The sequence below is a fragment of the Numida meleagris genome, chromosome 6, assembly GCF_002078875.1.
Source record: "Numida meleagris isolate 19003 breed g44 Domestic line chromosome 6, NumMel1.0, whole genome shotgun sequence".
NCBI classification, from domain to species: domain Eukaryota; kingdom Metazoa; phylum Chordata; class Aves; order Galliformes; family Numididae; genus Numida; species Numida meleagris.
This window is the reverse complement of record NC_034414.1, coordinates 24,700,869-24,725,782: the sequence shown is the minus strand read 5'-3', so window position 1 is coordinate 24,725,782 and position 24,914 is coordinate 24,700,869. Positions and strand designations below refer to the sequence as shown.

General features: G+C 48.2%; 1 protein-coding gene across 1 annotated transcript; it reads right to left on the bottom strand.

The window, feature by feature from the left end:
- On the bottom strand, window positions 2,382-19,031 carry SPINT1 (serine peptidase inhibitor, Kunitz type 1). Its single transcript, XM_021402577.1, has 11 exons — window positions 18,872-19,031; window positions 18,222-18,703; window positions 12,082-12,233; window positions 10,583-10,718; window positions 9,376-9,546; window positions 8,836-8,862; window positions 7,424-7,549; window positions 6,589-6,639; window positions 6,163-6,333; window positions 5,513-5,569; window positions 2,382-4,377 (listed from the first exon to the last, which is right to left on the bottom strand). Exons 2-11 carry the CDS (start codon window positions 18,658-18,660, stop codon window positions 4,181-4,183), a joined length of 1,527 nt encoding a protein of 508 aa, XP_021258252.1. The 5' UTR covers window positions 18,661-18,703; window positions 18,872-19,031; the 3' UTR covers window positions 2,382-4,180.

Genomic DNA, 24,914 nt, shown 5'->3' with positions numbered 1-24,914 from the left:
ATGGCAAGTTTCAAAACTCGTGATGCAGCTTCAGGTGAGGACATTTTGGAGAGGTGATCATTGATGAAGGGCTATAGTAACTCTGTCACACCTCAAGTGGCACCTTCCCTAAGAAACAGACCTTTCTCTCTGACACTGGTCAGCCAAGCTGCCTTGCAAAAATGCTCCTCCCAACGTTTTTACAGTTCGTGTTGCAGAACTGCTGTCCTCCTGTCACGGATACAGACAGATCTAGAGACAACTCCGTGACAAGAACAGAGTGGATCAACTATAATTTCTCTTAAATAAATGTTATCGTTCCTGGCTGTATTTCCCGGTGACTGTAAATTATTATAGTAACACACAGTTCTGTGCTTGAAGACCAAGTGAGAGTATTTCCAATTTCTTTCTCCATTTCATCAGGGAGAATAAAAGAGTGCCTGGAAAGCTTTCATAGCCCATTTCCCACAGAGGCACAGCCTTAGCAAGCAATGTTTGCTTCCTAATTTCTGGAATAGCCATGGCACTTCAAATCTGCATCTGATCTAATTCTAGAAGAATGTCTTCAAACAGGACAAATGTTGCAGACATAGTCTCCGACTGACGCCACTGCCTTGCGCAGACAGCCCCAGATCCGTTTGTATAGCCCCTTATTTAACGATTGCCAGGGGTTCACTTACTCATTCAAAACCCAGGAGGCTGTTATCCAAATGTGGAAGGAAAGAGAAGGGCAGAGCAATGGGGCCTTGAAGCTGCAGAGTTCTTCCTCAGTTGGGAGCCACGTTTAAGAGCTTAGAGGACATGTTCATAGAGCAAGTCTTGTCATTCCCAGCACTTCCAGTAAGAGGGAGAAAACGGCCTTCAGGATTTCTTTTTACATTCTGCAGAGCAGGAAGATGGGCCCACTCCTCCTTCCCCCTGGGTTTGCAGCTCTCTTGATAACCTGAATGAACTTTGACCTCAAAGCCAAAATGATTTCTTCCTTAAGCAATAAATTAGTGCAGGGAGCTGAAGCAACTTATCAGAAAGTACCACATCACTGTGGCCTTTGTGCGGGAGACAATATTCTGGTCTGCCAGGCAGGGCCATCCCCTGCAGTGCAGGAGCAGCTGCCGTGTTTACAGAGCCGTTGTGCCACAGGGGAGCCAGAGACACCCGATATTTAACTGTGAGCTAATACTTCCTGCCTCCAGTCCCACAGCCACACAGGGCCCCTTGGGACCACGTCACCCAAAAGCTCAGGCGAGCCTCTGGCAGTCGGTCCCAGACTCTGGGACCCTCTGGGCAGCAGCACAGCAAAGCGGTTGCCGTGGGGTGATAGGGCTTTGCCCCAGAATGACCAAGGCAGCACACAGCTGCTTGTCTCTGGCTGCAGGCAGGGGGAGAGCTGGGAGTTGCACGCCGTCAGGCAGAAGCAGGGAGCCAGAGCTCTGCTAGCAGCGGGGTGTGCAGGCAGGGCAGGGTGACCCCACACGGTGCAACCTGGGCTTGCAGGGCTTGGGTGCACAGCTGAGCGGTAAGCGAGGCTCTGAGCTTTCCTGTGCAGTGTTGTAATGACTTCCCGATGCCCCTTGTGCCCTCCATCGCAGCTTAAAACACAAAGACGTGCTTTAAGTGAATGAGTGTAATAACATAGCCTTCTCTCTTCGGGTATGTCAAAAGAAGCAGTCTTGGCTTTCAACGTCCACCATGAGTTGCCCACTCCACACCAGGACAGGTGACCCCATAAGCAGGCCTGAGTGTCTCCCAGGTGGCCCTTGAGAGAGCACACAGAAGTAATGTGGGTGCCAACAGCTTAGACAGGACAGCTGGTATGTGTGTGTGGGGGGGTGGGGGGGCGGTGTTGGGGAGATGCGAAGGTGACAGCAAAGCACAGAGTGCAGCAGAGAAAACCTTCCTGTGAAGGGGAGCAGTGCTGGGATACCCTGTGCTGCCTGTCCAGTGAGGTTTAATGCACATCCATTGCCATTATCTTGTGCCTGAGCCATCATCAGCCCAGAGATGCAGCTCAGGCAGGTTCTGTTTGAAGTGCAGTGTCTGCTCTTGGTTTCAGACCAGAACCAGTCTGACCAGCTGGAGCCCAGTTTCAGGTTACACCCTGCCTCATCTCTCTGAATTAGTGGGCAATGATCTCACTCCCAGCACTCCCAAAGCAGGACTGCTCTCTCCTGTTAACCCTACCTGCTGCATTCACCTGTTCGTGCTGTGTCCCCCTCCCCCCCCAAAACCACAGGACCGTGGCTGCAGCAACACCTGCAGATGAAAGGGTGGGAGATAGCAGGCATGAGAACAGCACCTTCCCCTCCGCAGGTCATTGCTTCTCAGACACCACTCCCAAGTCAGATAAGAGAAACAATTCCCTTTCATTGCAACTTGTATTATCAGAGCGGGTGCACAAAAAGTAAATCAAGATGGCAAGTTTATTGCATAGGCTGGAAGAAAAACAGAGTGACGGAAGAAATGATACAAGGCAGACCATGAAAAGCCATGGAGGAATCAAACAAGCCCTCCTGCGACAGGGAGAGGCATGCAGCTGGATTGCCACCAGGCTGTGGGCAGCCATTTCCTCCCTTCCAGCCTTAAAAGAGCCCAAGAATTTAACTAAAATCTGTACATAAATTTGTACTTTCTTACACGTGCGCACACATACACAAACACACACCCTCTGATTTCCTCTCTTTTCACAGCAGTTTTCCAGGAGCAGCAGGCACAGGGGTTCAGGGACTGGTATCAACCCCACGCCAGACAGAGTGTACTGGGGACTACAAAAACATCAGCTTCTGTTCACAGCAGAAGCCCTCAGCACCCAGAGACACAAGCCTGATGCTGGAGATGCAGCCATACGAAGCTGGGGGCACGCTGCTCCATCAGCCATGGGGAAAACGTGGCACCTCGGTGAGGTGGAGCTGTTACACGCTGCCACAGGGCCGGGGATGAGCTCTGGGACCCCGGGGTGGACTCATCTTGCACCAAGAGGGACAGGCCAGCAGGAAGGAGGACATTTGGGGACATTGGATGGCCACGCTCCTGATTGCAGGGATTCAGGTCAGAGGCTGTGTGCTCAGAGGAGAGGGCAGTAACACCGAAGCAGCAGCACAAGCTTCCTGGAGGGAGCAGCAGCTACCAGCTCTGCTCACTGGCACAGCCAGGACCACACAGACGGCATCAGTGCCTCCAGGAAACCCTCTGGTTCCTTCAAGCATCCCTTCCTTCGCTGCACTTTTCCCCAACAACCTCTCCTTCCCTTCCTCCCTTGAGCATGTTTCCCACACCACAAGGAGTGCTTTCCCCAAGTTTTCTGTGGGAGCAGAGATTTCCCATGGGCAGCACTGGCTGGCACCACAGCAGCAATGGGGAGATGGATCCTTCTGCCCTCCCCTCACCATCAGCAGGAAAAGTCAGGGCATTCCCTTCCATTTCATGTGAGAATAAATAGGTATTTTTTCAGCGTGTTCAGGGTCAGACCGAACACTGGAAAAGCAACCAGGGCAGCTCACGAAGTGGAGGACACATAAGGTATGTAGGTGGCTGTAACATGGCAGCCAGGCAGAAAAACTCTAGGTGTGCTTTTCTGTTAAAAAGCAAAGCCTAGTGATTAAAACAGGTTATTTGTTTTTCCTTCTGTCTCGAGAACAGAAACCACTGAAAAGTGTTGCAGGGCTCTCAGAACAGGTCCAGCCAGTTACCTGAAGCACACAGCCCCCATGGGGCTCACCACGACCAGGACAGCTGGAAGGCAGGGCAACTTGGCAAAGGTTTGGGGGAAAGGGCAGAAATCTGAAGCTGAGTGGCAGGAAGTGGCACTGCAAACAAAAAATTGCTGGCCGTGGTGAGCTTGTGCCATTCAGCATTATGAATGCTACACAGATTCAATCTCAGGATCCTTCAGTAAGCAGAGCTGAGCTGTGCTCCAGGTTTGAGCGGGAAGAAAGACGTCATTCAGAGTTTCACTGGATTGTTTGAGGTTAGGAAGGGATAGATGTCAGAGAGCATCAAAATGCTCCCAGGTTCTGAGTCCAGAGCAGCCATTTAGCCAGGGCAATCACAACCACATTACTGCCAAATCATGGCTAGATCTTGGCCTCAGGCTACCAATGTCTTCTAAGAAGGAGCCCTCCAGGCACAGGCCCCCATCTAAAAGCAAAACTCCAGAAGTTCTTGGGAATGTCCCAGTGTGTGGCTGGGGAGAGACTGGAGCAGGTCAGACTGGTTTGGTGGCACCGTTGTAGAACAGATGCTCGGTGTCCTCTGTGGTGGACAGGGTAGAGTTGGTAGCAGTGGTTGGCTGGCGGCGGCGGCTGCTCTTCCTCCTGTTCTTCATGAAGAAGTAGCCAATGATGGCCAGGACCACCATGATGCAGATCCCGAGGAGCACAGCAATCACCACCTCAAAGGCACCTGAAGGGGACACATGAACATGAACACGTTACGGGGTCTGCTCTGTAAGCTCTGCAGCAGCACACCAGGAACAAGCAAGCACAAAAGCTGCTGGAGGAGCTGTGCTGGCAAAGAGGAGAAGGGGTGGGCTGATAGCAGGGTGGGCACTGCAAAACTAAGGGAAGAAGGAGACAACTACATTTAGAGGGTCTGGCAAGAGTATTGCTGCTCTCCCAGATCACAGCTCCCATCATTTCTCGGATGTACCACGCCCTCTAAAGGCTATTTGGTGACTTCGGTAGAGTTGGTCGTTTGACACACCTATAAATGTCAAACCTCTCCTCCAGCACTGGGTTTTCTTCTCACATCAACAAAAGGAGGTCACAGAGAGCACTCCTGGCCAACAGAATGCCATGGGAGCGAGCTGCAGCGGTGGATGTGTTGAGCTTGTGGGGAAAGAGCCTGCAGCTGTGTTGTGAGCACACAGCAGTCAGTGGTCCTCTACAGCTGACCAAACTCCCATATCGTGGTAGGAGATGATGTCGAACACGATGCATTTGACAGCTGGAGTGAATGTGAGTGTTAAATCACTCTCTAGTGTTGATGAAGAAAGGTGTATAATAATTCCAGTTCTCTACTAAAGAAAGAAGGGTGCCAAGCTTGATGTGCTGTTCTTCTAAGAACTTGAGATTCAATGGTTTTGGTGTTTTTTTTACAGTTGTAGGGAGGGTTTATAGGGTCATCAGACTTCGCCCCAGTCTAGCACCCAACATTATTCACATAATCACTTGGGTGTTCTTTTTTTTTTTTGCAGAAGTTAGTGGTCCTTTTGTAAACATGGCCCTTAGGAGGAATCTTCCGTGACATTTTTTGATGTTGAACACTGCAGGATTCATGCAGGTTGATGGAAAAGACATGAGCCTCTGCAGTGATCTACAGAGTCACAGACAAAGCAGAAATTGGACCAGAGGTGCATGGTCCACTGAAAAATCTCTCTAGTCTCTGCTAGCATCCTACAAATACTGCACTGCTCCCTTGGTCTCAGAAGGGGCAAGGGGAGTAGGTAAAACGGTTAACGTTTCCAAGGAAAGGCAAAATATTTTTCAGGACAGAGTGAAAACAACAAATAAGCTCTGTATGAGGATCTGTTACTCACTTAACGTATCACTGTGAGGTTCAAATGCTTCCCATCTCCGACCAATGGCATCTCCTTCTGAATCGGGAGTAGAGAGGGAGAAAAGAATTTTACAAAAAAGGGAACAAGGTCTGAGACAGGTTTCTGAGGAGCACATTTCCAGTACTGTGAAGCGACTGAATGCACACAGCATCAGAATTCCTCCTATTTATGTTGTTGGCCTCCTCAGCAACACCTCTAGAGCACTACAGTGTGAAAGTTTTCCTTCTTGGTTGTTTAGAACTTCTGCCTAATACGGAGAATTTTCTTCATTTCTCTCCTCCCACTTGTGGATAACTGGAGCCAAGCTACAAAATTTTATTCTTTAGAGAGGTCATACCATACCTCTGGCTAGTTTTGTCATGCTCTTCTGTAGCTTTCTAAACATTAGTATCCACAGAGTTTTTCCAGCTCTGACAAATGACAGGCTGCACTGCAGACATGCTGTAGACACGCACTGTTCCCCATATGCAATCAGTACATTACAGAACACTGTGGGGCACGGCTAGGATTTGAGAACAGAGTTGCTTTGTCTGAAGGCTCCAAGTCATCGCCTCTTTCCACAGAACTTAATCTGGAGCAATTTTCCAAGTCTGATCAGTAGAATTCCAGCCCTCACTCCGCCTGCTTACTTGTGATGCCTGAACATGATTTCATGCACTCTTCCTCTTCTTTAAAGTTGTTCAAGTTGCCGTCACAGCCCCCGTAGGTGAAGCGGTCGCATTTCTCAGAGAAGGGATTATAGTACCAGCGGGGGATGCTCTCTGTGCACTGTCCAGTGTCAGGCAAGTCCACGCAGTGAGCTGGCAAAGCAAAGGAGAGGTGCTGTAGCCCAAGCAGCATCTTCCCAGAGCACCAACCTCTGCTCATGATAGAAGAGCACAAGCACTGTAGCAAAGGGCAGCCACGGTGAGACCTGTAGGTCTTGGGTGCCCACCACCCAGCTGGTAGCTGCTCAAGTTGGCAAGACCAAGGTGAGCTGCCACTATGAAACACTGGGCTGAAGAAAAAGGCAAGAGCTGGCAGATGTCAGCCAAGATGCTTCTGATAGTACGTACCTTGCTTACGTGTGACATTGATTTTCTGCAGTCTATTGAACTCACGAGCATCTGCAAGAGAAATATTTCATATTAATCTTAGACAGGGTGTTCCTGCACATTTATTTGCTACAACAAGCCAGGGAAAAAGGAGGTACACCCTGAGGTTCTTAGGTAGCTCAAAGCTATGAGAGAAACATGTGAAAATACAGTGTGGTAACTAGAAATTATTCCCAATTTGAGTTCAACTTTCTTTGATTTTTCCACCAAGAATAAAAGGGGAAGATGCTCTCACTCGACGTTTTAAGAAGTATTTCCTAGTCTAGGAAATAAGTGAGGGCAAAATAAGAAGCCTGGAAAGGTAACAAAATACCCACAGATAGGGAAGAGATAATGGGAATTCTGTGAGGAGGAGAAGAGAGGAAGAAGAGATTACAGACTTTGGCAGCTCACCACTGTGCATTTACATTAGCATAATGTGAGGATATTAAGGGGATTTTGGTGCTGGACAAATTGGGAGAAATCATGGTTTAATTTCCCATCTCCATAAACTAGGAGAGAAGGTACGATCATTGAGAAATTAAACATTGGAAGGGGAGGGAAAGGCAGGCTGTGAAGTCTTACAGGCAGGCACAGGGAAGAGAGTAGAAGGAAACATCTCAGCAGGGAGATCAGTAGTAGCAGTCAGCAGAGATATGGGAGATGGCAGAACCTGAAAATATGGCAATAGTGCAAGCTCATGCAGGGTCAGGAGTGAGAATACAGGGCAACAAAAAGCAGAGTCAAGCACTGAGCAATGCACTCATCCCTGTGCAGACACTAAGTTTTCTACTTAGCCAGAATGTGAAGAACTTACATTGTTCACAATACACCTCGTCTGATCCATCAGCACAGTCTGGAGTTTCATCACACTCCAGATAGGCATCAATGCAGCAGCCATCCTTGCATCTGAACGAGGAGGCCTGACAGTTCCCATTGCATACTGTGTCAGAAACAGTTCAGATAGTTCATTAAAATTTGTTCATTTTCCCTGCCATGAAGATGTGTTACGAAGGACTTAAAAAGAGGTGATAGGGCTGGTAAAGGTCTCTCCTCCGTGCCACTCAACTCAAAAAAGAAGAAAATCGTTTCTTGCTTATAAGCCAAGCAGTGCTCTGGGAACAGCCATGCTTCCTCTCAAAACAGAAGTCCACAGAAGCTGGAGGCAAGGCATGGTAATGTTCCAGTCACCATGGGAACACGGTGACAAAAGAACCAGGAAAGGCTGAAATACTCAATACCTTCTTTGCCTCAGTGTTTACTGGGAAGGACTGGCCACTGGCCTCCCAGGTGCCTGGCTTAAGGGCAGTCTGGGGCACTGAAGCCGTAGAAGGGAAAGATCACTTAGAATTTTGTGAGTGATTCTGAAAATGGGGAAAGCAGGGAACTCAATGCCATGCAGGGAGAGCTGAGGAGGAGGGAGAAGGCTTCCAGCTCTGCTCATGAAGCACAAAGGCAAATGCAAAGACAAAGCAGAGAGTTAAAAGTCCCACACCTGAGACAGAACAACTCCATGCAAGAACAGCAGCTGGACACCAAGAAGAGATAAAGGGGTTGTGCGGAATAGCCCTGGGAGTCAAGGTGGACATGGCGAACATGAATCAGCAGGGAGATCTTGTGGCAAGGATGTCCAACTGCACAGCAGGCTGGGAGAGCCAGCAGAGACAAGTGGCCATCCTCCTCTGCCCCCAGGGTGGTCCCAGCTGATCAGTGCTCTGCCCAGGTCTGAGCTCCCCCATGCACAACAGACACAAGCATGCTGGAGTGAAGCAGTAGAGATGCAGCAAGGGGTTGGAGCACATGACCTAGTGTGAAGTTTCAGAAAAGACAGACTCTGTTTGGAAGTGCACAGTAATAGGGTGAGCAGCAACAGACACATGATCGAGTAAGGGAAACCAATTCAAATAGAGGGGAAAAAAAGTGTAATGAGGGCTGTCCAGAGAGAACATAAAATCTCCTTCCTCAGGGATACCCAAAAGTGGCCTTGAACAGAACCCTGGGCAACATGCCATGACTCAAAGCTGGCCCTACTTTGAGTAGTGGATTGGACCCCAAACATAATTTCCAACCTGAATTATCCTATGACATAAAAGTGAAAGGCTTGGTAAAGAAACGAGTCCCTGACACCTCACTTTCCACACTGAGTGCTAATCAAAAAGCCACAGGAATGGATATGAGACACTAAGCCTGAGCTTACAGCAGGATTACATAGAGGAGCAGGAGGCTTACCTGGCATTTGTCGCCCGCTGACAGAGCCTGAAGAGACAAGGGGAAAAATAAAGTAAATTTACCACCATATCACTTTGTCAGCTTAGGATCAGCTTTATATTGCTTCATGTTTCACCTAAGAAATGTGTCTTTTCTGGAACAGAGCCCTGTAGTGGTGAGGAGTAGAAATACAGAATTTAGGTTAAGGATGCTGGATGAAAATTTGGTGAGGGCCTGTGCATCCAGGGATATACCAGGGACACCTGGCACTGAAGACATTGTACCAGAAGGAGCCAACTCTTGCTGCTGCCCATCCTGTCTGGTTACACCAACGTGTGGCCAGTGGTGATGCTTGATGCTAAGGGAAGCTGATCTGGCACCTACTAGTGGAACAGAAATCCAGGAGCTGGGCACTGTAGGACCCCCTTATTCATAACTGGACCGATCTCATCAGCTCTCCAGACTCTACCTCTGTCTGCCAGCCACGAAGGTGCAGCACCTTCCCATAGGGACATCCTGATCCCGTGAGAAAGAAGGGGCTGAGTTCTGAAGCAGACTCACCTTTAACATTCCTGCAGGCAAGTTTACACTCCTCTTCCCGTAAGTAGTTATTCTTGTTAGGTTTGCAGCCGCCAAAAATGAACTCCTGACACTGCTGAACAGTCGGGTTATAAAACCAACGTGGAAAAGAGCCCCGACACCAACCAACCTTCTTTGGAGTCAAGCAATGCTCTATCAAGAAAGTTAAAATAAAAGGGTCTGGTTACTATGTTTTACCTTCACATACACAAAAGAAAATCTTCCAAAGGAAATATTTTGTCAACGGTGTGGATACTTGTCTGAAAAATTTACAAATTCCTGAGTGGCACGGAGAGGGCAAGTAGGCAATCACATAATACATTTTCTTATATGAGAGGACAGAGTACAAAAACAAATTAGAAGGTGCCACATGCATAAAAGCAAACAGCAACGAGTTTAGCTGTGAAAATCCTTGCTTCAGGATGCTGCTGCTGTGTGAAGATTCATCCATGGACATTTAATACAAAGACACCCTATTTGCTTAAAAAAGCTGCAAATTCCTCGGTGGCTAGCCAAGCATACCAAGGATTTATTGACAGCATGTCATGTTCTTGCTATTATCAAGTGTCAAACTCTGGACACTGTTGGATGCAGTGCACTAGATTTCTGACAATGTGACTTGATATGGCTGTTCCTATGTTTTTATGGTAGTTGAGGCAGAAGAAGAAATTCTCTGCTTGATGGCTAGGCCAGCATTTGTCCAAGAAGCAGTTATAATGCCGAATATTTTGACCATTAAACAAGGCTATTATAGTAAAACATACAGATAACACCAGGGCCATTTTGAACATCATGCAGATGGCTTCACCTGTCCTGTGGATTAAGGGAATTAGGCCCTTCACAATAAAACCATGGAGTCAACAAAACCTTTTGGGTTCTTCTCTCTCTCACTCCCAGATGTACCCCCGGGATCCAGCCACTCTGGGGTTACCCAGTAGAGGAGGCAATGGCATGGAGGGAGGATCAGATTATTGCAGGCCACCTCTTCTACAAGAGGATGAGAAAACCCTAAAATACACTGTTATGCATGCAGAGACCTTTCACTGTTTGTCAGGTGCAGGCTTTTACTGTGAAAAGTTGACATGGAAGCCCACTCTGCTGGCTGTGCTTTTTTCCCATCTGCCCCCTCAGAAGAGCACTGGCAAAGCTTCCAGGCTCAGGCACACCAGCTAGATGTCTGTGGGCTCACCTTCAGTCTGCTCAGAATTCAGCACTATGATGGTGATGTTGGTGAAGTCTTGCTGCTGGGCGGTGTCTGTGACAGTAAGCTGGAAGACGTAAGTGCCCACCTGTAGGTTGGAGATTTCTGCTTGGTCTTCGTTGTGCTGCCGAGAACGCAAAAGAAAAGCTTATGCAGAAATGGCGTGTGTAATGAGAGGATGAATGAAGCCCATGTTTCTGCTGTATTAGGAAAAAACATGTTTGGCTGGAAATCCCCAAGCAGAATTTTAATATTAAAAATGTCTCAAGTGCTATATAATCCCTCTAGATCCACGGGCTGGATTCTTACTGCTGATACCCAGCTGGAACAGCAGAATGGAAGAGTATCGCAAACCTAATTAGAAATCTCATATTTGGAGATGCTGTGAAGGCACATAGGAAAGCAAAAGATGACTAAAATACCTGCAGTTTTTATTTTACTTCTTTTAAAATGAAAATCGCAAATACTTTCTTTACCATGTTTGAAATATGCTAGGTGTCTTTAAGAAGTATATACACTTTCATTTTGAGTATGGAAAGTGTATATAGTTTCAGATATGGAATAGAGTGCATATTTCTTTGCCTGCTAAGAGGTTTCTAAAAGAGAAGAAATATTTTGTCAGATTGGAAACCTTCATTATTACTGACACAAACATTTCCTGAATGTTTGTTGGCAGCGTTGGGCCTCCATTTCTATGCTGTCTCTGCCTTTTAAGTTACATTTCAAGACAGTGTTGCCAGATATCATCATAATGTGGTTAGCACACTAAAACGTATTAGCTTAATACTGAGGACCAGTGGTGAATTTGTCCTGGAATTTGTGGCTAGTGTCATGCAGGACTTCTTATGGCCAAACAAAGGGCAAAAGGAGACTTGTTCATCAAGCAGAGCATTTTGAAATGCAGCAATTGTGACGTCTCTAAACTACTTCACATAAATATTTTTTGTGTATCTTCACATATTTCCTACTCTTCCATACCAGATTTTAGGAGATCAGAGGACTAAAGATCAAGAGCAGAAAAGGAATGCTAACAACAGATGACCCTTTTTGTTCTGGTTTAGTGTTTTGGTTTTTGAATTGTTTTTTTTTTGTTTTTTTTTTTTTTCATGAAAGTTGCTTTGGTTGGGCTAGGGAAAGGAAGAAGGAGAGCAGCATCTTCAGATTTCCACAGCCCCCTACAGCTAGACATTGCTACTCTTCAGATCAGCTATTGGCTAGTATACTAACTCTCCCAGAAGGTGCCACAAGAGCTCCATAAAATCTTCAAGGCTTTCAAGCGTATTTTGCAGAAGTTTTATAGCAACTGTTTGTTCTTCTAAAGCCAGAAGTCCCATTAAACATCTACAAAATAGTGCTCATGCCCTACAGATGCTGGAGCTAGTCAGAAGCCTTGGCTTCTGCTCCAGCTCAGCTAAATTCGGAGGTCCCAATTTAGAGCAGACCGCAGGTGACACAGACTAATTTGGTTCCTTTGTGCAACTCCTTACCTTTATCTCCACAGAGGGGTCACCGAGGACCTGTTTCCATTCATATCTGACAATTCCATGGTCATCTGTGCTGTCTGTGCCTCTCAGCATCACTGGCTCCCCTGGCTGCACCCGCATGTCCATGCCAGCGTGGGCTATCGGGGGACGGTCATCTGTGGAGGAGGTGCAAAGCAAAGCGTTGGTAAGAGGCAGCACTCCAGTCCTTATCCACATTATGAGAAAAGGGGACTCTTCCAGGGTAAATCAATATGGATGCCATCTACTAAAAGGAAAACACTTTGACACAGCTGTGCTTCTTGCAGCCTGTGCAAGCAACAGGTGATTGGTACCGTTACTGCTGCCCTCAGTCATTTAGTAACTCCACAACTCACTCCGGCAGTGCCTTTTGAGCCACATCTGCCCACAGGAATCCCAGGAGGAGGGTTTCCCTGTGGCTACAGCCGCGGTGCTTTCAGCAGTGGGACCACAGCCTTGCAAACAGCACAAAGAAATCTCCACCCTGCCACTTATGGAAGTGACCTAATGTGGGTGGCAAAGAACGTGGAATGGACTCTCATCATTCCTACTGCTGGCTCTATGCACTGCATTGTGCACTTAACTGGAGCTGTGCAAGGTGGGGTCTGGATGGAAAATACCCTCCCCCACCTCATCTTGCGCCCCACTCTCTGACACCGGTGCCTTAGAAAAAGCACACAAATGCCATTCATGCCATTATTATTTTTTTGTCCCATTCCACAGATGAGCTTACTAGCAACCTCCACGGTCCATTAAACACTTTTACAAACAGTGAGTGTAAGAGATGAAAACTGAACTCTGCCAGTGCCAGCAAGATCAGACTGCTCAGTGACACACAGTGAGCCTGACTCACTGTTCCTTCTGGTCTGAACGATTTCTGCTTGGCTCAGACCATAAAACCCCACCTGGTAGTTCCTGTACCAAGGCTCAATGGTCAGCTTCAGCCTGAGCCTTTTGGAAAGGCATCAATTTTCATTTTCAATCTAGGTGTGTCACTGCCACTTTCATACAATTGGAACTGAAGAAGAGGATTAGCGCCCAAAATCCTTTGGCTGGAAAACTATTCCATCAGTTAATTACTCTCACTGTTTCAGACCTGGACTTAATTTTCTGCTATATTTCTGGATTCATGTCCCACCTGTTGCCTCTTTCTAGAGCCTACTGAAGGGACCTGTAGTACAAAGCATATATGCAAACAAAAGTGACATTAAAAACAAGCCATTTGTTAGTTCTTTCATCTATTAATTAAGCAGGATAGAGTTTTGCAACATGTATTCTGGGTGAGAGTGACCGCATATCCACCCAGAATTTTCTATCTTCCAATATCTTTTGATACTCGGTGAAGACACCAAGTGAAATCAATCATCCCTTTGAGCACTGTCTCCGGCTGCAGACCTGCAGCTCTCCTCCCTCATTGTCAGGCTGGTTTTTGCTGTATGAGAACAACTTGGTCGCTCTGTGCAGCTGCAGGGCTTTTGGTTAACTTTATTACACCAGCTGCTCTCTGCTGTCTGTCATCAGCATTATCTTTTAGTCCTCCTCATGAAGCACCATGGGATAACGCTTTTAGCAGCAGCCACCAATACAGGCAGAGGCCAGAAAGATGGCATTTCCATCACAAGCAGAGATGCCCACTCCAGTGTCCTTTGCATTTGGGTGAGGCATCACTCCCTGCTGCTCCCTCCCAAAGGGCTGCCTGCCAAAGTGACACATCCGGCCTCAGTAGAGGCACAAAGACAGCTGAAAGACACCAAGCTGGACTGGGCCAGCCTGGCCTTCTTGGCTTTGAGCAGGGCTGGCAGAACAAAGAAATGGAGTTTTGTTTTATTTTCAAGAGATCTTGCCAAGGGTCACAGGAGCATTTGTAGCCAAAGGAGCGACTGCAGCTGACAGTGCTCTCCAAACAAACTAGGAAACAGCAGCCCCGCAGCAGTGTGGTACACAGCACCATGAGCTCTGGAAATGGACACTCCTGCCGTTCTGCTGGGCCAACAGATGCCATGAGCCCAACCCAGAAAAACGCAATCTGCTCCCTGCCGCCCTCCCGCCATGCTGAGACCATCAGGTGGGGGAAGACACTGGGGAAAGACCAGTTCTGCAGCACCACAGATTGGTCATTAACTTACAGCAACTCCAGGTCATGCTTTTCCTTGACATTTTTAAGCACACACACGTAAAAAAAAAAAAAAAAAAAAAAAAAAAGACACCAAAAAGACAAACAAAACGCTTTATCACAGGTCGGATGAGTTGCTTTGAGTTATGGGTTGCACAGTGAAGTAAAAGGTTGGTTCTGATTACTGGGTCAGCTACCTCTCCAGATACCATCTTTGATGAGCAACATTCCTCAAGCCTGCTCATCTCCAAAAAACCAGAGGGTTTGCCTGTGTGCAGGTCCTGCAAAGAAGGACCTTTCCCTAGAAATGAAGGACTTCATTTTCAGAGGGCTCTACTTTCTGTCCTTTGAATGTGTGAAAGCTCATCAACTCTGGAGTATTTTCGTTATGCTGACTGTTTGAAGCCTTTGGTGGGCGTTCTCCACGTGAGTTTCATAACCAAGTGCCCACTGAGCTGGGGTCAGTACCAACAAACTGCTCCGGGAAGGGAGGTTCTCCATTCAGTTCCTTTTGCTCTGAAAGCCTGTCTGAAAAATGAAAGCTGCCTTTGCTCTAATGCTCTTTGGATTCTGGAAAGTTTCTGTAGAAGTCTGTAATTAACAGGGAGATTAAAGCTTTATGATGCTGTTGCACGTCATGATCTTTTCTGTGGGGCCCCAGCTGCTGGAGTCACAGCATCGAGTGACAACTTCAGCTTCCAATCAAAATATATAGGAAAAGGATGTATTTTTTTTTTTACTGGTCCCGCAGAAAAACTTGATAGAGTAAATCCTAAATGCTCATAAATAAAATCTTCCACATTTGGGTGGCTCATAGGATATTCAGGACTCAGTTCCTGCTTTTTGCTTTTTAAAAAAATTTCTTGTCAGTTCAATGTTTATGCAGTGAATGGTTTACTTGGCTTCACCTCTACCAGTGAGTAACCCTGAACCAAAGTTGATGGGAGAATGAAATCTGAAGGACACAGAATTCCTGTGAGAGCTGCGAAAGTAAGTACAGGGGTGGGAGGGGACCCCAGCAGGGGCCTTGCTGTCAGAAGAGGAACACACTGGTAAAACCCTGCAGAAGGCGAAGCTCCCAGTGTGAGGATTTCTGTTTTGGAGCTCACATACCAACTACCGCCCTTGAGACACAAATTCACAGAAAACCAGATTTCCTCCATTCCAGCACTCACAGAGATAACACCACACCATGGGAACTTGAGACTGTAAAGTGATACTTCAATACAGCAGAATGTGCTGAGATTGCCTCTGCTTGTTTATCGTCACTCCTACAGCCCACACCGTGCCCTGGCATGGTGAGAGGGACACGGGGCACAACTCATTGCAGTCCCAACAAGCCAAAAGGCCGGACACCCACACTAGGAAGCTTTTCCATAACTCATACAGCCGTCAGTACTCACTGCCACAGAGATTTGCAGGAGGAGCAAGCAGCAGCTCAGCTGAGCCCCTCTGCAGGCCCTCAGGTGGGAGCCCAGCTGGGGCTGCAAGGCCCTTCCTGCCGCCCACCCATCTCCCACCCAGAGTGGGCATTTGGAGCGTGTCACCCAGCATTTCACAACCCTGCAAAGGGTTCGGTTCAAGAAACGGACAAAGGTTCAGGGAGGTTATTTTCCAGCCTCACGCCCAGAACTGGTTTGCCCAGACCAGAATAAGCTCACGGTGGTTACCTCAGCACCGGCCTCCATGATTACCAGCAAAGTGCAGGTGAGTCTGCCCCTCCCCAGTGAGCCAGGCAGAAAACTCGCAGCAAAGTTCAGGCTGGGGAGTGATTTAAGGGGGTAGAACTTCTTAGCTATGCCAGCAAGAGCATTTGCTGTTGCCAATACCCAGAGGTTTTCTCTGAAGCCGTAACACCTCAGCAGGGCAGCAGTGGCACACACCAAACCTGCCCTGACCCTGTGCTGTTTCTATATGCAATGCTTCCCCCATGACCCTCTCCTAGCTTTCAGTTCCTCCCATCAGGCAAAACTCCACAATTAAATTTGTCTTCCAGCAGTCCCCAGCTGTGCTTTCTTTCAAGTGTTATCTATCTCCACTTGAAAACTCATAAGCCTCTGAATCCAACAGGTCTGTTGTAGCCGTACTGTGAGCCCTGCATCATGTGGCTGTTCTCTTTAATGTCATCCACTGGGATGCTAAGCCACACAAACACATATTTCACTATTGGCTAGAAAAGCATGCATTTGATCCTCATTTTTGCAGAGCCTATCTGGAGACTGCCGCCGATCACGCCCTCAGGGCTCCAAGGACACTTGACAGCATACAAAGGAGGGCATCATACAGCTCCCCATCGTGCTTCAGAGCCCAACCCTCGGGGCAATGACAGCACAGGTCCAGAGCAGCCACAAAGCTTTGCATTTTCACAGAGAAGCAGCACGACAGTGGGCAGACAGCTTTGTGTACAGTACAAAATTAGGTCCAAGAGGAAAGCTTGGGAGGAAAGCCCAGTGTGCTGAAAACACCTTGCTTACCCCCAGTTTCATCCAGCCTCTTCAGGTATCTGCAGCAGGTCTGGAAGCAAAACCCACATCCAACTTCCTTATTGCGGCCAGGTGGGCACACGGAGCACTTCTGCCATGTTCTCCCTTTTCACTGTGGTTCTCCTGCTCCACCGCTGCCACCGCATGCCCAGCTGTGGGAGCTGGCCATGCACAGCTGTGGGCAGCCTGGGGAGGGGGCTGCAGCCTGCTGGTCTACAGAGGTGAAGGACCTCATTGCTCAACAAACAGCACATCATATTTTTAATCTAACCTTGTGAAACCAGGATGCACTGAGGATGATGCATTCCCTTTTCCTCCTACAGCAAAACATGTGGGAGTTCAGGCAGCTGCCAGCATGCCACCTCTGCTCCTGGAGATGTGGCTTCAGTGCATCACTAGCTGCACCCCTCGTGGAAAGGCTTTTGAGCCTGGACCGAAGGCATGGGAACAACTGCTGCAACAGCAAACTGAGATTCACCAGAAAGACCTAAAACACAGTGGGAAATGACTAGGGGGAAAGAGAGAGCAGGAGAGCCACCTCTGCTGTGGAAAAAGTGTTTGACCTTGCAGGCTGGTGTATCTCAGCAGAAGATCTGAGACCACACAGCTTACATGATCAAGCCATGAACCCAGCTGCTCCCCTGGACATCTGCACTGTACCCCAGGGGTGAGCTGGGGAAGATCTCATGGAAGCTCTGTCCATCTCTCAACAGGCAACAAGCTGGTTAAGGCTGCCAAAGAACAAGTCATGCCAGAGGTTTGTTAGTCTTCCTCCAAAACAAGGGAGTAAGGAAGCAACAGGAGGAATTGGTTTTAGTGTGTCTGAACAGAGCATTTTAAGGAGATTGCAGAGCACGTGGCTGGTGGCCAGCTACAGATTAGCTTGTTTTCCACCTGGATTTCTAGGCCAGGTGCAAACTTTCTGAGCAGGTAAGCAGAGGCTGGGAGAGAGAAACAGACCCAGAGGGGAAGCAATCTGATCAAAACCCACCCAGCAAAACCAAGCAGCCCCAGCAAGTCACACGGAGGGGCCTCATGAGATCGGGGCTGTGAATAAAGGAAAGGTATGTAGGTTGTGCCCTGCCTCCAGCCCCCAAGCAATTAGGACCTTAATACAGCCCTTTAAATACAGAGATGTTTCAATTTTAGGGGATTTCACTTCCCAACCTTAAAGGGCTGGGGAGGGGGAGCAGGGAGGGAGAAAGAAGAACAATTTCTTTTTCTCTGCCTTGTCAAGGATCAAAAACACAGCCTGTGTTTGGTAAACACACACTCCACCTGCTTCAGAAAGGTTACAGAATGGCTCCTGCTCCACTTACTAATAGGTAAACTGAGGAACAGATCTTGCACTGATCAAAATTAGGGAAAACCTGGTCCACAGAGGGGCACATTGAAACCCACATTTAACCCCACTCTATCCCAGCCATTTGGCAATGCCGCGGCACAAATGAGATCAGGAAGAACTGAGGCCCAAAGCCCTCAGTGCTTGCCTAGCCCCAGGTTGCACAGCTCATTTATGGTCTCCTTACCACTAGATCCATGTTTCTGCATTGCCTGGTGGTAGGTATCGTAGACATCCCTCTTCAAGAAGTTGAGAAAGCCGGCCTTCCTGGCAAACCTGCAGACAAATGTCTGCTCGTAGAGGCAGTTGAGGAGAAAGCAGCCCCGGATGTGGTCTTCCCCTAAGGCCGGGTCCTGCTCCACAAGGGCTAGGTTACAAGCAGGGTCCTTACAGCAAGCCCTCATGCAGTCCCTGCTCCGGTGGACCATGGGGGATGATAAGAAGGTGGCTCCATTCTGGACAGAGGCATCCGTGTCCAGCACCAAACCCGGTATCCCTGCTGTAAAGTCCTCCAGGCAAGTTTCTCCAAAGGGCTTTGTCTCCTGCCCTTCACCGAAGACCACTCCTGCTACCAGCACAAGGCAGACCCAGCGTCCGCTCTGTGGACCTGGACTTCCTCTGGCCATCTCAGCACCCCGATCCTCCCCGCCTTGTGACCCTAGTCCTTTCCTAAAGGGAGAGAAAAGACAGGTAAAACTAAGAGGCATGGTGTTCAGGTACATGCCAGCATGGGGTGAGCGGGGACCTGGAGCATGGCCAAGGCCCTGTTTGGCCCAGGTGGCCAATGTGTCCCCCCACCCTGCAGCTCATCCCCAGACCCACGCTCTCAGCCCCCACCTGTGTGGCCTTAGATGGGACTGATGCCGGGAGCAGGGTGCCCCCTGGTCCCCTGCACCTTCACCCCTCAGGTGTGCCCTCGGCAGCGTCCAGTGCAGACAAAGGCACAGAAGGGGCAGGAAGTGAAAATCAACTCCCAGAGAGAGGGGAAAAAAAAAATCAAGTCACTCCCCTCCGCTCTGTTGCGTAAGAGAAAGGGGAGGAGAGCAGGCTGATACCATCTCCAACTCAGCTGGCAAGGGAGCGAAGGCTCACAGGGAGCACCCAGTGCAACCCTGTGTGTTTGAGAGCTGTACACTTGCTTACACAGGTGCAAGGGCACCCGGCCCCTCGCCACGCTTCAGCCAGCCAAAAGCCCAGACCCGTCGTGCTGAAAGCCCATGTTCTCTGGTGGTAGCTCTCACGGCCCAGCATCACTGGGGGGTGGCATGGAGCCCAGGTTTCACTGACCCAAATGAGTCAGCCCTCAGCTTAGCCTTGCAGCCCGCACCCACTGCCAGAGGTTCCCTGCTCAAAATCATAAGTTTCCTTCTTTTGGGGCACAATATTCCTCTTATGTAGCTCAGTCACAGACAGGAACGCAAAGGCTGCTTGTCCTAACTTGGGTGCATTCCCTACCTTCCTGCTTTTGTAGAGCGGAGATCAAATTCCCCTCTTCCCCAGCTACACTGGTGTCACCTCCTTCCTCTGCAAACAGTCCCAAAGCCCCTGGGTAAACTCTTCTTATCTCTCTGTCACAGAGTTTAGGAGTGCGGGGAGTGCTTGTAATTTGCCTGGACATTATTTTTAATGAAATATTGCATCACTTCAAAGGCAGCAGCAAATGCAAGATGGTATTGATTGGCAAATATTTGAACAGAGATGGTGAGCCATGGCTGTGCCTTGAGCAGCATCTGGCTTTGAGTTTTGGGGAACTTGCTCACATCCAGAGTTTTCGATTACTGCTGCTTGCTTCTGCCTGCAGCCCCTGTGATACTGGGGAAATCAAACAGCACCAGGATTGTCTCCTTTTGTTCTGTGCCGCCTGAGGCACTCATCCCCCTTCCCCCCCCTTTTTTTAATGTGTATAGAAGGAGTAAGCCCCTTCATAAAGTGATCCAGCCTAAACTGATCTAGCCTGAAGGGGAGCCGGGTTTAATCTCCTTTGCTTCCACTAGAAGGCTGTGCCAGTCTTTTGTTGCAGGCTTTTTGGTGCTCACCCTAAATGTTTTTGTAGTTACATTAATTTCTTTTTTGCACTGTTGTCCTTTAATTTCAAAAGCTTATTTCCTATTTTCTTCAGTAAAATCATATCCTAACTCAGCCTTCATCCTGCTACTGCAAATCTTCCACAAGCTTTTAATCACTTCTTCTATGGCATGGCCTCCATTTCACCTCTGTCATCTTAGTAGCTTTTTCTTTTCTGTACGTTTTCCAGATTCAGGGCTTTGATGTTGTTTTTTGTTGTTGTTGTTTAATTATTAAGTCTGTTGCAAAATTACATACCATAGGATAAAGAATGGATCACAGGGGATCTCTCTGCTGGAAACCCATTGCTAAATACATCTTAGGATCATACGGGTATTGTTCACTGAAGAGACACCTTATGTCCGTACAGTACATCTTTTATGGATTGTTCTCTCTGCTATTTTCAGCTGAGCAGTGTCCAGCTAAAATTCTTGTGACAATTTCCTAGAAATGTGACCTTACATTTAATATTCTTTATATTATTAAAATGTGACTCACTTCTGCTTGGCAGATGAATATGGCTTGTTCATTTGACTTTTAAGCATCACGGTTTTGGTCCTTCACTGTAGGAGTGATGCATTCCACTTCTGTGCCAGCAGCCTTACTGAGTATACCTTTTTTTTTTTTCTTTTTTTCTTTTTTCTTTTTTTTTTTCTGGAGAGATTCAGTAATGAGTGTTTTAAGTGAGGTCAGTCCCAGGACCAATTACTTCTGCAGGAAACCTCTCTCCATTGCAGTATCTCTCCTTCCAACTTAGTACCTGCTCCCAGTTCAGAGCTCCCAGCTCAGGCCTCATCTTCTGCCAAACGAATTATTCCCCATGACTCCAGCTGAGCCGTGTGTTACTCATATCAGCATGAAGAGAAAGCAGGCTGTGCAATTTTATGGCTTGGGAGTGTTTTAAAAGGGGTCCTGAAACAGTGAGTCATGGTTACTGTTTGTCTTTCATGGACCGAGAAGTGCCTGCTCTTAGTCCTGCAATAATAGTTATTCAGCTGCTTACCTGGGGGGTTGAACTACATAGTGGCTTAATATTTGACCAGGATCATTGCAGCTCTTAGGCACGCACGGCTTGTAGCAAACCGCACAGGAGCCTGTGTCACCTGCCTCGATGTCACTGCTGTGGGGACCCCAGCACCTCTGGGCGCCTGGCTGCCACGATGCACAGACCCAGACAGGCAGACAAACAAGGAGGACTTGCTCCAGGTCTCCTTCGCCCACCCAAGTGGCACCATGGCTTGCAGTGGCTTCCCAACAGCATGCAAGCTGCTGCAGATGGCTCCGCTCTGCTTGGCTTTATCTGGGAACCGCTCCATGTGTAACTAGTGCTGGGGAGACAGGTTTGCTTGCTTGCTTGTTTTGTCATATTTGCCTCAGGTTAAACCTCCTGGTGTGGTTTAGGGGCGAGACCCGGATACAAGTGACGGCACAAAGATGTGGCAAGGGAAGGAGACGGGGAGGGATCTCACAGGCTGTGACTAACAACCCGTCCTGCGGAATGCAGCCAGGGAAAGGATGACAGGCTGCTGAGTCCTCAACAGAGCCTTTCCCACCGCTCCAAGGGCAGCTGTGGGGAGGGCACCACAAAGAGTGTTGTTTCTTTGCAAAGTTCCTGTCTGCCATCCTCTGTGGCACTGTGGCTCTTATTTTACTGTTGCTAGTCACGGTAAGGTGTCAAGGACAGGAGCACTGGGAAAGGAAGATGGAATTGTGCTGAAACTAGTTACACCAGAAAGCATCTGCATTTTTGCCACTTCTGTGCTAGGCTTTTACAGGGAGATAGGCATGGAAATGGCTCCTTTTGTGAAGCAAAGAGCCTCCCGTATGCAGGAAGCAGAAGTTTAACATCTCCCATTGAAGTCCCCAGAAGTAACCTCAGCTGTTCCTGTTGGGCTGTGGTGTTCTCTAGGACTCCTCCTTCTCCCTCCCTTCTTTCAGCAACCACAGCCCCTGGTGAGCCGCAGACAGGCCATCTGCCAGTGCCTCCTCTGGAGAATGCTCTCCAACGCGTCTGGGGATGGAGATTTCCCAGCAGGTCCCTTGCACCCCTTCTCAGGGGGTTGTGTCACGACACACTTCTTGGTGCAAGAACTATACAGACAGAATGAAATGCTGAAAACAGGTTGGGAAACAAGGAGAATGCTCTTCATCTTTCAGCCACTACTTGCCTCCAACTCTGCTATTCAAGGACTTGCACGAAAACACCAACCACACTTCCAGCACTGTGGGTCTCCTTCTGTAAGGGAACAGCAAAGCAATATAAGAGGTGGAGCAACAAAAGAACACGGATGGATTTTTCAGAGATCTCCAAATAATCCATTTGGAATCTATCTGTCAGCTTCACCTAAGCATTGAGTGGTGGGGGTCATTCCTGTGTCTGCTCCTGCCCGCAAGAGAGTGCAGCACGTCCTTACCTTGTGGTGTCAACCTCATGTTGGTACAGTCACCTCTGCTGCCTTTCCTGGCTCAATTTGTGCTAACTACCATGTTTGTAACCACAGGGAAAGTGATTATTTTCTAAAGCAGGCAAAGAGTGGCTCCTGGATGTTTGGAAGGAAAAATGTACTCTCAGGGCTGGGACTCGAGGGAAAGAGGCCAATCTGCTTCTCCAGAAAGAGGAGCTGGGGCCCTGCTGAATTATTGAAGGTGTGTAACAGCCATCATCAGTTCGCAGAGAAGGAGAAGCACCGGCTTTGGTCACAGCTGTGGATGGAGGTTGTCAGCTCCAAGAGGAGATGAGTGTAACCGGAGCTCTCATGCACCGGGTCTCTGCAGTGTCGTGGCTGTTTGGCACTGCAGCACAAGCACTCAGCCTTCCCTGACCCAGGCCTTGGGCAGTCACAGAAGCCCACCTCTGTGGAATTGAATCCCACTTTGCACTTTTCAGAGGCAAAATTTCCCTCTTAGGGCAGGCCTGCAGGCAGTAAGTGGCTGTGCACCCATGGAGATGCAGCCTTCCTGCAGGGGACCAGCCTCATGGCCTGTTCTGCATGAGGCACCTGGTGCTGTGTCCTGGAACCAGCACCTCACCCTCACAGGGTGGTTTCATGCATAGCCTTTGCGCTTCTTCCTCTTGTTTAATGATTGATTCAATTAGCTTATTACTGGAGGAACCTTACTTTATCTGTAAACATTTATTTCTGTATCTCCAGCTTCTTGTTACAAATAATTCATGACTAAGCACAAATAATCCAGAGTGGCATAACAAACATCCTGCGAGGCTGCTTGCTTTGGCTTGCAGATGTCCTGGAATGCCTCTGGCGTTCCCCCGTGGCTGATGCAGGCAGCACCAGGGCGCCATGCTCATTGCTTTGTTGATAAAGTGCAAGCAATGTGGTGAGATTGTCCATGGCCTTCTCACATGCTTTATCTCAACCTGTTGCTTGCACTTGAGTGAGGTTAAAAGTAACAGCGGCGCAAGCTGCTCACAGAGCAGGCACTAGGTCCAGGTGTATTCCACTCTTCTCCATATCCATCTCATCCTTCATAAATTCAGCTCAGACCATCTAGTGTTGAGGAAGAGCATTGGGGTTGTCACACAGGACTGGGAGAAGGGGACAGCTTTCCTGCTGGCACCTTCAGCCACTGTAGGTTTTGGACTGACCACTTTCTCTGGTCTTTATGCCATTTCTTCAGGAAAATCCGTCAGCCTCCGGGGCAGTGGGAGCAAGGAAAATATAGAGAAAATGTCAGTCTTTGGACACCAGGATAGAGCATTTCTGTTTGGAGACAACTGATGCCTGGCAGAGCATGTCCTTTGGTTCAGATTTACCATGTAGTCAGCCAGCCCGTTAACCTCTGAAAAGTCAATAGCTGTAAACATGTCAGAAGATGTTTGAGAGTTTGGAATGTTTTTAACTGTTAAGAATCTCTCCTCAAGGAGCATGATCCCAACCTCTCATGGTATGGATTTTTCTGCGGAATTTTGGTGTAAATAAGACAGCTTCCAGAGTGAGACTAGAGAGGGAATACGGTCAAGTAGTGAGGAAAAATGAGGAGAGCTTAGTAAATTAATTACTTGACAGCTGTCTCCTGAACAGAAACTTTAGGCTGTCTGAAAAGCAGGGAACAAGGATACCATTTTTAGGTGTACTTTATCCTTCCCTGTAGTGGCGCTGAAGCAAGCTTCAGAATCAGAATTTTGTGAAAATTTCTCTTAGAAAATCTTTGGGTTTTGTTCAAACTTGGAGAAAAAGAAGGGCTGGAGTGCTCCATTTTCCTGCTGGCCCATGTAGGACTTGCTGTTGGCTGGTTGCCCCTGTCCCTCTGGGCACAGAGACATGGTTGTTCCAGGGGTACCCGGTACAACTTCCAGAAGAGGCCAGCCCTGGTGTATCTGCTTTTTCCACGCAGCCCACGTGACAGGAACTGCTGATGTGCTTCATGACGGAAGGTCTCAGTTCAGGATCAGCCCTTTGCCAGGGCAGCACCTGCAGCAGGTCACGGGAGGGCTCTGGGGACAGGTGGAAAAAGGGGTGTGACACAGCATCTAGGGGAAACTTGGCACCCCATAAACAAGTCCGGTCTGATTTCTGCCCCTCAGAACTGCGCTGCCCATGTGCCCTAATGTAAGACAGGGCAATAATGTTGCAGACCTTTAACCCCTTTTCTGGTAAGAAAGAGATTGTAAAGCAAACAGCGGTAATAAACACTTAACAACAGTTTACAATGCTTCAGCAGGTGGACGTATTTACCATAAATACCTTTTTATGAAAAGGAGATAATGCTTTATCCCTTAACCTGCAGTACTTCACCACACCACATATAGCTTTTTTTTTTTTTTTTTTTTTTTTTTTAAATAAGAGCACAGATCATT